Source organism: Gambusia affinis, linkage group LG19, assembly GCF_019740435.1.
Source record: "Gambusia affinis linkage group LG19, SWU_Gaff_1.0, whole genome shotgun sequence".
In the NCBI taxonomy this organism is placed as follows: Eukaryota; Metazoa; Chordata; class Actinopteri; order Cyprinodontiformes; family Poeciliidae; genus Gambusia; species Gambusia affinis.
The window spans coordinates 18,553,154-18,566,652 of NC_057886.1; the positions used below are offsets into that span (position 1 = coordinate 18,553,154).

Sequence of the window (13,499 nt, forward strand, 5' to 3'; positions counted from 1 at the left end):
TTTTTCTGCATTGTCATTCAGTTGATAACTGGCTGAAATTATTCACTGAAAACAGAAAATTCTGAATATGACAAGAGAGCTGATCAAGTTTTTTTATACTGCTTAGCAGACCTAATCATATGGTTATTGGTTAAAATTTATACACATATTTATTGATAATTGATCTATCACAAAAATGTTATCAGTTATTAAACAGTAAAGCTTGTTTTTTTTATTTTTTATTTTTATTTTAAGGTTTTTAAATGGGATCCATCAAAAAATATTTGAGGAAAAAAAATGACTTGCTATGTGAAATATTTTACTTTTTCTGGATTCAACAACATGTTTTACATGTCAGGGAAAACATTTTACTGTTGTCAAAACAAGGCACACCATTTTTTTGTCATTACTCGTAGGGACTGTATGACCAAGCCCTAGAAGACTGTGAAAAGGCTCTCCAGTTGAATGAGGGGAACTACAGAGCACTGTACAGAAAAGCAAAAGCCTTGAAAGAAATGGGGAGACATCAAGAGGCCTATGAGGCTGTTGCCAAATGTTCACTTACAGTGCCTCAGGTAAGAACAAATATTTGCCTGCTGCAGATTACTGATGTGCATTTGCAAGGAATCTACTTGTTGTTTTGTCCCTGTCTGAGGAGAAAGAAATCACCCTGACAGGTTAGAGACACAGAATATAGCAGTAACATAGGTACATACTGTTAATGCAACACTGACAGAAGGCGTTTGGATGCAGTGAAATTGAGATGCACTGAGAAACAGGATGATGATTGGAATGAGCTGGTTTTCTTCTTGATTTGCCCGGATTAGTGATCAACTGATTGGGAACTAAAAACTTCAATCTCTTTTAAACAGTGAACACAGATGAGTGCCTTTCCATTGTGTTGACAACATTCTTCGGTGTTGCTGCTAAATGAAGCAGTCTCTAACTTGACTATTTTCAGGATCAGCAAGGTGTTTAGAAGTAAAGATGGAGGAAGAACAATGATGTAGGAAACTATTTTAAAGGAAACCAGACAGTTATTTAGGTCATTCATGCTGCTAGAAAGTCAGAGAAAAAACTTGAATGGATTCTAACAAAGTTGCTTGATCATATTTTTATAGCTTTCAGCCTCTGTCAGTCATTGAGCATGCTGGATTTGAGAAGGTTGGAAGCTTTATGGAAAATTAAGGTCAGGGTCTCCATTTTCTTGGGACTCTAGCATCTTGTGTCTGACAGGTGATGTGACTTTCTCTGCTCCAACTAAAAATACTTAATCACTTCTGGCAGGTAGGCTTGAGTAATACTTTAAATGATGTTGTTCTTCCTTATTTTAAAGCTGTTAGAGAGTTGTCTCAAATCAGTGATGGCAGGCCAAAGCTTGACTTGAACACATCCCTATTCATACAAAATAAGGACTTCCTTATTTACAATGCATAACACAGTGAAACATCTACTGGTTTTTGTCATAAATGTATTTCCTGTGCTTAAAGCATAACAGTAATCCATAAAGATTGTTTCACAGCTGTTATTTTGTCTTCTCAGGATTCCAATGTCACACAGCTGACTCAGGACCTTGCCAAAATTTTGGGGTTGAAAATCCGCAAAGCTTATGTAAGAAGTAAGGTATGTATGAAAGTCAGCTTGACCACACACAATGTCATAAAGAGTTAGTTTTTCTGTCTGACTCATGCATTTTCTAGAGTAAAGTAATTTAATAGTTATGTAAATGTACTTTCCAAATGGTGATCAAAAAATATTAACCTCTTAAAAATTTATTTTTTACAGCCTGCCTTGAATGTTTTGCGTGGATCAAGTTATCAAGATGCATCATGTGACAAAGTATGCAACATCACCTTCATGAGTTCATTTGAAGAAAACAGTTTCCCAAACAATACATTAATCTGTGAAATTTCTTCATTTTTAGTTTTCTCGTGGCTCAGATTCAGTTGAAGAAATAGAAATTGGTAAGTTTTACTATTAAAAAGTTTTGATCTGAACGTGAGAAGGAGCTGAGTCAGATCTAATGCTGTTGTGCTTTCTGTTTTAGAAGTGCCTCCATTTGCTCATGATGGCAGTGTTTTGGCTTCAGGTCCAGCTCCGATCCAACCCCCGGCAGCAGTGCATGCTCCTATGAATGACTCTGTGGTTGATGAACTTCCTCCTAGCAAAAGTATTTTATCTGTACCTCCATCTGAACCCCCGGGCTTTGAGTCAGTCCCCCTGCCTGTATCTGCCCCCACATCAGTTCCTCTTTCCATGCACTCATTTGTGAACGGTTGCCGAACCAGCAAGCCTTGTCAGATTCTTGAACCCAGTCAAGATTTTGACACCGACATAATTGGGGATGACCTGGATGACCTGCTGGACCAAGCTGGCCCTGAACCAGACATGGTTAGTAGGGAAATTTTGATATGAAGGGATATATGTATCTATATAGTTTCTTATTTCTTTCAGCTGAACTGTAACTTTTCTCTGTCTTTCATCAGGGTATCCCCACCGTGAAAGGCCCTCTTCCCTTGCCTACCAGTATTTCCTCTGGCAGTTCTTTGTCAAATCCATTCCTGATGCCCTCTAATATAAGCCCTTATCTCCATACTAGTTCACAGCAGTGTACTGTAACTCTGCCTCCTCTCTATAACAAGTCAGGAAGCAGTACTTTGTTTGGTATGGACACTTTTCACTCCTTGCCCTCACCACTGGACTCATTGGACAGTCTCAGCATATCAGACTACAAAACTGGTATGTTATTTTTTCTTTCTTAAATGGTGAGATATTTATACAAAATAAATTTAATATCTTTCTTTTTGTTCTTCTCACTCCAATATTTTCAGATTTTGCCCACAGTCCCTTCATTCCAAAGGTAATTTCTCTGTTTAATCAGCAGCTTTTAAGAATATAATTTTGGAGTAGTTTTTAAATTTCTTTTTAAATACAGCTCAACAATAAAGAACAGCCTATGGGAATGCCACTAGGTATGCCTGAAGTGAAGGACCTTCCTGCTGCTGTGGATTTAGCAAAAAACCCCTTAGCTGAAACACATGAGTTCAAGCAAGCTTGCTCAACATGTTACGTCAAAACAGGTGAGAGTTTGTTATGGCGGTAAAAGTGTTTTCTCCTAGAGTTTCTGTAAGCTGAGAGAGTGTGTTGTTTCATTTGGTGTAAAGTTGTTTTTTTCCTTGTGCATGCAGGACCTGGAGTGTTGGATTACACTCTTCACACTGAAGATCATAAATGCAAAAAAGATGTATTACTTGGAAGAATAAAGCACTCACCTGACAAAACGTGGAAGCTCATTCGACCCAGACCAACAAAAACCCAATATGTAGGACCTTACTACATTTGCAAAGGTAACTTTTCTTTTTCCCCTTGTGATTTTTCTTTTGATTTTTGAATAGCCTTTGTCAGTAATCTAATAAAGGTTTATTCTATTTATTTTATCATAATACATCATTAAAACAAGTAGAGGTGCTGCCATAGCATGTTTTTCTTCCTTGTGCACAGTTTGCTTCCTCTTAAGTCAAGTTTAGACTGAGAGGGAATACTAAAATGTGACCTTACCTGTTTCAGAGGTGGCTGTTGGAAAAGAGTGCCTATACCCAGGCCACTGCACATTTGCATACTGCCAGGAAGAGATTGATGTTTGGACTCTAGAGCGGAAAGGTTTTATCTCCAGGGAACTGCTTTTTGATCCTTTTGGGCCAAACTCAAACATCAGGCTAACTGTTCCCAAGATCTTACAGGAGCATCGTGGAATATTCATGTTTCTCTGTGGGGTTAGTGTTTTAATTTTTTCACTGCATTGACATTGGAGTAGGTTGATGTGTTTAGACATAAGGGTTGTTCTTTGTTTTTGTTGTTGATGAGGCAAATATTTTTTAAATCATACTGATTCAAGGAAAAACATTGACAAATGCTAAGGGCCTTGATTTAATTTATTATGTTTTATATGCTTAGATTGTATTTTTCTCTGCTTTATTGGAAACATTAAAGCGAAATATTTGCATCTGTAGATGTAAAACCAAGGTAAAAACCTGTGCAGCTCTATTAGCGATGCTGTTTTGTGATGTCATAAATTGAATTGAAGGTGCTTAAAGCATAAGACAATAAGCAGGAAAACAGAAAGTGCTTGGAACTTTTCTTGAAGAAAGTATTCACATTTTATTAATAAGTGGCGTGTTAAATTATTTATACTCTTCACTGTAATGAATGGGGGCTGCACAGTGACACAGTTGGTAGCACTGTTGCCTTGCAGCAAGAAGGCCCTGGGTTCGATTCCCGGCCCGGGGTCTTTCTGCATGGAATTTGCATGTTCTCCCTGTGCATGCGTGGGTTCTCTCCAGGTACTCCAGCTTCCTCCCACAGTCCAAAAAACATGACTGTCAGGTTAATTGGTTTCTCTAAATTCTTCCTAGGTGTGAATGTGTGTGTGAATGGTTGTTTGTCCTGTCTGTTTCTGTGTTGCTCTGCGACAGACTGGTACCCTGCCTCTCGCCCAGAATGTAGCTGGAGAGGCACCAGCAACCCTCCTGACCCCATTAGGGACAAGGGTGAACAGAAAATGGATGGATGGATGGATGGACAGTAATGAATGGGAATTCTTAATGCGACAATCAATCATATAATCATGACGTATAGTTTCTTAGCAGGTTTTTGCTCGTTTCTACTTGTACTTTGAATATTTATTTTTGATGAGCTGTACTTTCAAAACCTGAGTTTGGCAGGTCTGCCTGCTTTCACCCTAATTTTTTGGTCCTCCCATGCTCCCCTCTGCTATGTTTTTGGTCAATTTAAGAGATTACTTTAAGCCAAATCCACTAGGGAGGTTGTGGAAAATGGCAAAGATACAAACTTTTATGCACATCTTCTTCATGAAAGTGGAGTGGCAGATTGTGGACAGGCACATTCTGCCTCTACAGTTTTTAGTTGAAGGCTTCCGAAAATATGCTTTTTAAATGTTGTCACAGTTGCATTGACTTCGGATCAAGAATGGCATTAACTAAAATTCTCACCGGACAAATTTAATTAAGGAAAAAGCGAAAATATCTGTTCTTATCTGGTCATAAAAATTGAGGGTGTCGGAGATCATGTGAGTTTGATCCATTAAGTGCTCTGTGGATTAATAAGATAATTTCTTTCTAAATGAGTCAACATTTCATGTAAAAATATTCCATGTTAATGGTGGAATTTTGGCTCTTTAATTTTGATTTGAAGCAGTACTAGTCCAAAAGAGTTAAACACTCGTCTTCCTTGCTGTCAGACTATTGTGATGAAAATATGGGTCATTGATGTGTGTAGAAACCAAGTATATAACATCATCTCAGCTGCATTGGACTGCTGGGGGGTTTTGTTCTTGTGGACTCCATATTTGCACTTTTGCTTTTTGTTTAACTACAAGTTTGCATCCAGGAGATTCTAACAGAATAGCAAGGAACAAAAATAGAAAAATGTCACACTGCCTATTTCTGTTGCAACAATAACAATAGTTTCATTTAAGTTATTATGACATATTGTTACTGTTCTTACTGTTACTAGGTGCAACATTTTTTTTTATTGTAAAATGACTAACAGTCTTGAAATCTACAACAACTTTTGATACAAGTCTAAATCTAGTTTTAAGCACTGAGGTAATTTAAAATCGATGTTGGTTTTGTGTTTACAAAAAAGTCAACTAATTTTTCTTACAGTTGTGGAAGACCAAACAAAAAGTAGTTAAAATTTAGAGCTCCTATGGTACAAAATCTTTTTTCATTCTCATCACTGAATAACATAAGGAGTCATAAAAGTTTGCGTTGGCAATGTAATTAGTCTAGTTATCTGCTTTATTAAAGAGTGCTGCATAGCATGCAGTTCATATTTAATGACACAGACATGCTAACACGTAGCAAGCATGCCTTTAAAACAGTTCTACTATAAAAAGTGTAATGGATGGCAGCACTCGGGTAAGTTGTGACTTTTTTCTTTGGCAAAGGAATAATTTTTAAACTGCCACCTACATGTCCTTTTGTTTCACTGAGGATAAAAGTTCAAGGGAATTCCCAAGGCGTCGTATGTAGCTGACTACATGTGGGGGAGGAGAAGCATTCACTCTTTTCTTGGCATGAAATCAGTTCAGTGGAAGAAACATAACATGAATGAAACTGCAATATGTTTAAAGCACTATACAGAAACATATAAATCTTAATAAATATTACAAATAAACCAATGAAAAGACCACGGTAGTACTTGACCTAAGCATTGTCAATACTTAATTGGTAGAAATTCTAAAAAATCTTAACTAACTGTACTTTGCCTGATTTGTCTGTTTGGCTAAAATTAACCAGATATTGTTTGGGAATTGATGAAACTTCCTTAAAGCACCTTATATGTCTTGCAGGTGTGCTTTGACCACAAACCCAGAATAATCAGCAAAACCAACAAAGATGACCCATCTCTTTGCTCTCATCCAGTGACAAAGCATGACTTTGAGACTCATAAGTGAGTCATTCAAAATTTATTAGATTCTGTCTTAAAACATCCTTTCAGAAAAATTTTGAAATTGTGAAAAAATGATCCAATTACTAACTTTGTTTCTTCCCATTTTATGTCTCCTCCTAGGTGCCTAGTTCACATTTTAAGGGACAATACAGTTCGTTATTCTAAAATCAGACCTTTGAGTTCCCAGAGTCAGCTGGATCTTTGCCGGCATGAAGTGCGCTATGGCTGCGTAAGAGAAGATGACTGTTTCTACGCCCACAGCCTGATCGAACTCAAGGTCTGGATGATGCAACATGAACTTGGTAAGTGACGTGTGTTACTTTAGCATTTTGCAAGAGATGAATGTCAGTCCGAAATACCGTCAATAATACAAGAAGTCCTACAGTTCCATATAAAAGTATAGTTTCAATACCAGCTGACTTTGAATAAACTGTAAAGATCAGTAGAGGTCAGTTGGGCGTATTGGAGTCAGATGAGATCAGAATTAAACTGTATGGCTGAAAACGGAACACAACATGTGAAGTGTGAAAAATGGTGTGGGCAGCATCACGCAATTGCACTTTCTGAACGTCAACAGAAGATGGTTGGTAACTGCAGTGGTCCCTCATACTAAGCAGGCATGTAGTGACAGTAGGGAGAAGAATGGCACTACAACAGGAACAACTGTTCAGCTGAACTTGTTTGTCTTAGCAACCATCTTTTGTGTCCAACTGGAGGAGTCTGTAGGGTTGTTAATGTTCATAATGTGAATTTTTTAAAGTGTATTGATATATTTGCAAGGTATTGTTTTGCTACCAGAATTCAGAGGCCATTTTGAGAATGCTGACAAAAATTAGATTTTTTGGAGGGGAAAAAATATGGCTTAAAAAATATATATTTTCACTCACTTTTTTAACTCTTCTTGCAGGCATCACTCATGAAAGTATTGTTCAAGAGGCAAAGAAATATTGGAATGCAACAGCTTCATTGCAAGGAGCACAGGTAGAAAACGCACTACAAAACAATGTATCAACTCATTCTGTTTAACACGGATAAAAATAGCTGCAGTTGTCTAACAAAGTATCTCAATCTTCAAACATCCCCAGTTTTCAAATCCACAGAGAAGATTTGGCCCTCCAAATCTGAAGATGATGTTTGTTTGTGGCCAGTGCTGGAGAAACGGCCAACTGAGTGAAGCTGACAAAAATAAGAAGTATTGCCAAGCAAAGGCAAGACATACGTAAGTATTTCAGTTTCTTAGATTGTTTCAAAGTGAGCGAATATTAATTGGTCTCTTTCTGATTTTAGGTGGGCAAAAGACAAGAGGGTTGTGCTCGTAAGTTCTCATGAAAGAAAAAAGTGGACAACAGTAAGACCACTTCCAACCAAAAAGCCCATCCCATCTCAGTTTGAGGTACACATCCAGCATTGTTAAATTTTGCTGTTGCCTAAATGTGAAGAACACTTTCTTTTTGAGTTCCTGCTAACCAGTAACTAAATGTTTCATTTTAGATTTGCATGCATGTGACAGCGGGCAAGAAGTGTCAGTACATTGGCAATTGCACATTTGCTCACAGTATAGAAGAAAGAGACCTTTGGACCTACATGAAGGAAAACAACAGTGAGTCTCTGTGGAGGAGCTTGGCTTTCTCACTTGGTTGGATTTCATTGGTACAATTGAATCGCCTTGCATTGCAGTACACTCATTGTATGTCCATCCTCCAGTTCCAGATATGGATCAGCTTTATGAGCAGTGGCTGCAGTCTCAAAAGCCTGGCTGGGGGGAAGAAATGTCCAATAATTCTTTCAGGGAGAACGGCAAACAGATCCACATGCCGACAGACTATGCTGAGGAAGTGGTGAGTTTCAGAGCCAGCTGCCTCCACACACAATTCTTGTTTAAACTGGCAGTTGGCATGTTTGTTCTGGAAACATGAACTGTTCAACAGAGAAATGACAACTTTCATTCCACTACTAAGAAATAAGCATCCCTGAGATTGTTGCATCTCGATACTGATTTGAAAATATTTCATACCTCAATTTGATTACAAATCTCTACCACTTTGTCAACTTCAGTGGAGTTTTTCATTGAAGTTAAGTTTTCCTTGTACAGCACACTTCAGCAACAAAGCGGGTCAATGTGCTTTAAACTATAAAAAAAAGTAACCAATTGTGAAACAAGAAATAAACATTACATTTTGTCAAATGTCATCAAAACCATTAAGCAAATAGATTGATCAATGTTCCACTCAAAGGCAACTCTGAACAGGTGAGTTTTTAACCTTAATTTAAAGAAACTGTGTTCCTGGATTATTGCAGTTTTCTGGAAGTTTCTTCCAGATTTGTGATGTGTAGTATCTGAATGTTGTTTCTCCAACCTGCAAGGTTGATATATCAAAAGATCTTTGATGTATTTGTTGCTAAGCTATTCACTGATTTATAAACTATCAGAAGTATTTCAAAGGGAGGCAGTGTAAAGACTTCAAGCTCTGTTGTCCTGGTTTTTGTGAGTTCTAGTTTGGTCATTTGCCTTGTAATTAAAGAAAAATTTAAAAGCTGATTTCATTTTTGCAGGCCGGCAATCATTGCTGGTTGTGTGGTAAAAACTGCAACAGCGAGAAGCAGTGGCAGCAGCATATCACTTCAGAAAAACACAAAGAGAGAGTTTTCAACTCAGAGGATGATCAGAACTGCTGGCAGTACAGATTTCCCACAGGCACTTTCAAAGTTTGTGAGAGGTAAGATTATCAGATTAAACAGCTGGTCTATTCCTGGTGCCTTGGCCCTTCTTCTGCAGTTTTTGATGTTTGATGTTCTTTCAACAGATTTCTCAAAGGCACTTGCACAGAGGATGACATGTGTAAGCTGGCTCATGGAGAGCAGGAGCTGAAAGAATGGATGGAGCGCAGGGAATTCCTTTTGATGAAACTTGCCAAAGCAAGAAAAGACCATCTTATAGCACCAAATGACAATGATTTTGGAAAATACAGTTTTCTCCTTAAAGACATTAAATAATGACATGCTGGAAATATTGATGCTCACTCAGAAATAAGGCAGTATTCAGTCATGAATCAGGTCTTTGTTAAAAGGCCTCTGCTTGGAGCAGGAAGTAGCCTGATCCCAGCATGATTTAACAGAGGGCGTTCAGGACTGTCCCTCTGATTGGTGGGTGGTTTTCTCTGATCCAATCTACAGAGTGTTATCATTAATAGCAAATATTCAGTGTGCAACACCTGAAGCTTTGCTACACATTGTTCAGTAGAAACGCCTGAATATGGTGACAAAAATAGCATGTGTAAACCTTGATCAGAGACATGTTCCGATGCTTAGTTAACCTAAAAAAAAATTCTTTTCACAAAATATTTGTATATGTTAATGACCTTTCCTGTTTAAGTATTAAACTACTTAAATTGAGTTGACATTTTTGTGTTTTAATGAGTCAACATAGGTCATTTTCACTTTTCATTTATCTGATAGTGTTACTGGTGTGATGGGCACCTTACCAAATAAAGATACCATATTTTTCAAATCTTAAACTGTGTTTTATTAAGATTTAATATGCCTTACACAAACAAGTCACTGCAACTCTGGTGCATGTAAAACAGATATTTACAAAGTATGATATATAAGTAAAAAAAAAAAAAACCCGCGTTAAGACATTTCCGGGTGAACCTCGGTCACAAACATTTAGTAACACACTTGCTCTATGCAGCTAGCAGTACTTATCAGCCATCTGATATTCAGGCTAACACTTGCTGCAGCTCCTCCACCTCCAGTTTCCACATCTGTCTGTGGAGCGCAGCGAAGTCCGAGAGGTCTGCCATCTTCACAGCACGGATTACTGGCTCCGGGGAAACGGCCTGGATGACGCCCATCACCATTACATATTTACCTGCAACAGCAGCAGGTGATCAATGTGGGCAAAGGTGAAAATGTACAGCAGCTGATTAAGCTTCCGGCTGTATTTATTTAACATCTTTTGGCCATTTTGGATCTACAGTTCTGCAATTTATGCTGTTTAATGTGGAAAAGTAAATCAATGCACTATTTGAAAACTGGAGAAGTTTCAAAACAGAATCATTTTTAGGGACATATCAGTGGTTTAAAAAACGGTGCACAATATATCAAAATGCAATATTGCAAATGCAAAAGAATGCTTACACACAAACTGGCCATTTGAGAACAGTAGCTGCTTTTGATGAAAAAATTTTGGTGACTAAAATTCAAAGTTGTGGAAAAATATTAATTGTAGTGGATAATGTAGTTTTTAACAACAGTATTGCATTTTCTCAAGAGTAAAGTTAACATTTATTCTAATAGTTTTGACAAAATCTGGCAATTCTAAACTCAAATATTTTTTAGATTTCATACTGAATCTCAATAGATCCACTAAAAGTGACTGCTGCCTAAATGTCAAAAAGTTTAAAGTTACTGAATCCAACTCTACAAGTTTTAGATAAACTTTTATTCATCTTAGTTCATGTTTATGAAAATGCAGTGATGAATTATGATGGTCAAAAGCAGCAGATTTATCCTAAACTTAATCACAGTCTGGATTGATATCCTGATTTTTAACATCCTTTTCTTTCTACTAGAAGTAAATAAATATTTTAGGTGTAGCATCAATGTGCATACTTGATCAAACAACTACAGAGGATACTTTGGATAAAGATATTCAAGCACTAAGAAATGATGGTAGGATTCATCAAAGTACAGCATAGATTTTTAACTTTATCTCAGCCTGTGGCTCTGCTCAGGTGTTGAGGAAGCCCAGGTTGCTGTAATAGCGACCTTCAGCTTGTCAGCAGTGGAAAGACATTGTGCACCATGTCCACACTATTTTTCTTCCACTCAACTTTCCATTAATAAGACCCTACACAATACCACACTCCAGTCATTTTCTTAAGATAATTTATGGTTTATCTTTATTGTGAAAGGTGTCTCGTCTCCATGACTACAAAATCAGTTCAGTGTAAAACTCGTTAAATTTAATTTTTTGTGTGCAATTAAAATTTTCTCAGGAGTTTGGTATTAGAAATAATAAATACAACAATAAAAGCCATAGAAATATTTTTAAATCAGATTACTATGATTAGATTTTGAATGACAGATGCACCCATATTACCTGGAAGCAAACACGGTTTGCCTTTGGGAATGTTATTAACGCCCTGGACGGCAAAAGTTCCTGTTTCGTCCATCAGCATCACGGTGGTCCCGTCCAGTTGGACCTCCAGCACCGTGCCCTGCATCCACACAAGAGACACACGCAGAGTGCGACCCCTGCCCGCTCGGATTACGTATCCTTCCGCGCTGTCAGCGGCACCCCGGATCCCGGCCGCCCTCAGCTGACCCGACAGGACTTTAATCGGCGGGGAACGTTTCCCGTCTTTGTAGCTTTGCTCCAGTTTGGACATTATAGGACGAATGAAGCTGACTCCAGATGGAGCAGCTCAGACAGGAAAGTTTGTCATTTGATTTCTTACGGCGCGCCAAATGTGTTACCCGGAAGATATAGATGTTCCTCTTGGGAACAGGTTCCGGCCAGGATTATTTCAAATTAAAAGCTTCTCATCTACGTCTGTGTCCATGTAATCTTGTTTAAAAATGTAAATACTTTTAAATTACAGCTAAATACAAGTATCAATTTCATATTTTTGAAAGCGATATTTCATCCTATGATTAGAGATACACTTTGACAATACAACATAAGACCAAATAAATTAGTTTTATTAATACACAAAAGTTGCCCCCTAATGACTGCTAGCTGACCAGTTGACCAGCAGACGGTCACTGACACTTTTCACAAGGAGAGCAAGCTTTAAAAGACTAGTAATGGAAAAAGCATAGTAATGAAAAATTGAGTGGAAGGAAAATTCTAAATATATACACAATAACAATAGCTGTGAAAGGATTGCAATGCAAAGCTCATTGAAGATTGAAAAGAGATTAACAAGGCACAAACTGCAGAAAGTCAGTGCTTTAAGACATATTACACAGACGTATACATGACCTAATTTACAACTATTCTTGTTGTGACCCACCCCTAAACCATGAACAATGTTAAGAGTTGTCCAAAATTTCTAATACTTGCTTTAATGACCATAGTATAACTGTGTTCGATAAATCAGTAAACTGGCTAAAATAAAACCCTAAAGACTGAGTATTAAGAAGAAGATTAGAGACGCCAGATCCAACAATACGGCCCAGTCAAAGGCCGCTGTTAAAGCAATCAGGGCTCAACCCCCTAGCAGTGCTCAATGCAACACCGACTTCAGTATTTCATGCAAAGAGGAGCAGCTATTAAATGCACATACTGTGGAAATATCCATCAGTATTCTTGTTTTCAATCTGTTTATGTATTTTTTAATACTCTAGGAACAAAAAGGGAGGCGTTTGCTTAGCCATCAACAACAATTTGGTTAGAATAGAAATCAGCCCCTGCAATATATCCCTCTGTGCATAATAAATCAGAGTTCAATTTTTCCAAGTATGTAGTTTATTGAGATGCATCTATATATCTGAATAAAATCAAATATATCTACAATGTAGCAAATTATCATTAACAGATGTACACATAAATCCAAAATCTTAGTTAAAAAGTCTAAACTGGCATCTTAAAATATACATTTGTTCCTGACGCTCCTATTCCACACTGAAGGAATAAGTAAGTAATTCATGCAGTTTTGTTTGATACTGTAGTCCTGATGAATTCATTTCTTAAATATGAAACACGTTGGTTTGACCAATCTTTACTCTTCTACTGTGGTTTGTAAATGTAATTTTGTTTCCTCTCTTCTGTACATAATTTGTTGAAGCAGAAGAGATTCTCAGAAAAGCTAAAACAAAAGCTCTGTAATTCAAGCACAAATTTGACAATTTTCTCCCTGTTTTTTGTTGTAATGTATGACTTTTATTTCAAGAAAGCAAATACGCAAAAAGCAAGACAACTAAGCCAAATGTAAAACTCCATTTCTAATCTATATCAAACCTCAATTGGACCCTTATTGTGTTTCAGAAAGCAGGCACAACTCAAAAGGAACCAAATGAGTCAAACAACTCAGGCTGTA

The 13,499-nt window shown here is 37.4% G+C and overlaps 2 protein-coding genes across 2 annotated transcripts in view; one reads left to right on the forward strand and one right to left on the reverse strand.

Annotated features, from left to right (window-relative positions):
• The window catches only part of zc3h7a (zinc finger CCCH-type containing 7A), a 36,170-nt gene extending 26,324 nt beyond the window's left edge, over nucleotides 1–9,846 (forward strand). Inside the window, exons 7-25 of the mRNA XM_044099458.1 lie at nucleotides 396–554; nucleotides 1,522–1,602; nucleotides 1,765–1,818; nucleotides 1,904–1,943; nucleotides 2,027–2,370; nucleotides 2,466–2,718; nucleotides 2,811–2,839; nucleotides 2,915–3,059; nucleotides 3,168–3,326; nucleotides 3,547–3,752; nucleotides 6,353–6,453; nucleotides 6,574–6,755; nucleotides 7,361–7,434; nucleotides 7,539–7,672; nucleotides 7,741–7,846; nucleotides 7,945–8,053; nucleotides 8,158–8,291; nucleotides 9,007–9,170; nucleotides 9,258–9,846. Coding sequence (XP_043955393.1) covers nucleotides 396–554; nucleotides 1,522–1,602; nucleotides 1,765–1,818; nucleotides 1,904–1,943; nucleotides 2,027–2,370; nucleotides 2,466–2,718; nucleotides 2,811–2,839; nucleotides 2,915–3,059; nucleotides 3,168–3,326; nucleotides 3,547–3,752; nucleotides 6,353–6,453; nucleotides 6,574–6,755; nucleotides 7,361–7,434; nucleotides 7,539–7,672; nucleotides 7,741–7,846; nucleotides 7,945–8,053; nucleotides 8,158–8,291; nucleotides 9,007–9,170; nucleotides 9,258–9,447 — 2,664 coding nt within the window. The 3' untranslated portion in view covers nucleotides 9,448–9,846. The remainder of the gene's footprint in view (nucleotides 1–395; nucleotides 555–1,521; nucleotides 1,603–1,764; nucleotides 1,819–1,903; nucleotides 1,944–2,026; nucleotides 2,371–2,465; nucleotides 2,719–2,810; nucleotides 2,840–2,914; nucleotides 3,060–3,167; nucleotides 3,327–3,546; nucleotides 3,753–6,352; nucleotides 6,454–6,573; nucleotides 6,756–7,360; nucleotides 7,435–7,538; nucleotides 7,673–7,740; nucleotides 7,847–7,944; nucleotides 8,054–8,157; nucleotides 8,292–9,006; nucleotides 9,171–9,257) is intronic.
• A 115-nt stretch (nucleotides 9,847–9,961) lies between these two features.
• rmi2 (RecQ mediated genome instability 2) lies at nucleotides 9,962–11,979 on the reverse strand. Its single transcript, XM_044099474.1, has 2 exons — nucleotides 11,558–11,979; nucleotides 9,962–10,324 (listed from the first exon to the last, which is right to left on the reverse strand). The coding sequence occupies exons 1-2, from the start codon at nucleotides 11,844–11,846 to the stop codon at nucleotides 10,173–10,175; spliced, it is 441 nt and encodes a 146-aa protein (XP_043955409.1). The 5' UTR covers nucleotides 11,847–11,979; the 3' UTR covers nucleotides 9,962–10,172.
• Between the last annotated feature and the right edge of the window lie 1,520 nt (nucleotides 11,980–13,499).

Bases quoted from the DNA above. Each gene is read 5' to 3' on its own strand.
- rmi2 (XM_044099474.1), bottom strand. From the start codon at position 11,846: ATGTCCAAACTGGAGCAAAGCTACAAAGACGGGAAACGTTCCCCGCCG. The intron at 10,325-11,557 runs GTAATATGGGTG...CTGCTGTTGCAG, and splicing joins CAAACCGTGTTTGCTTCCAG to GTAAATATGTAATGGTGATG.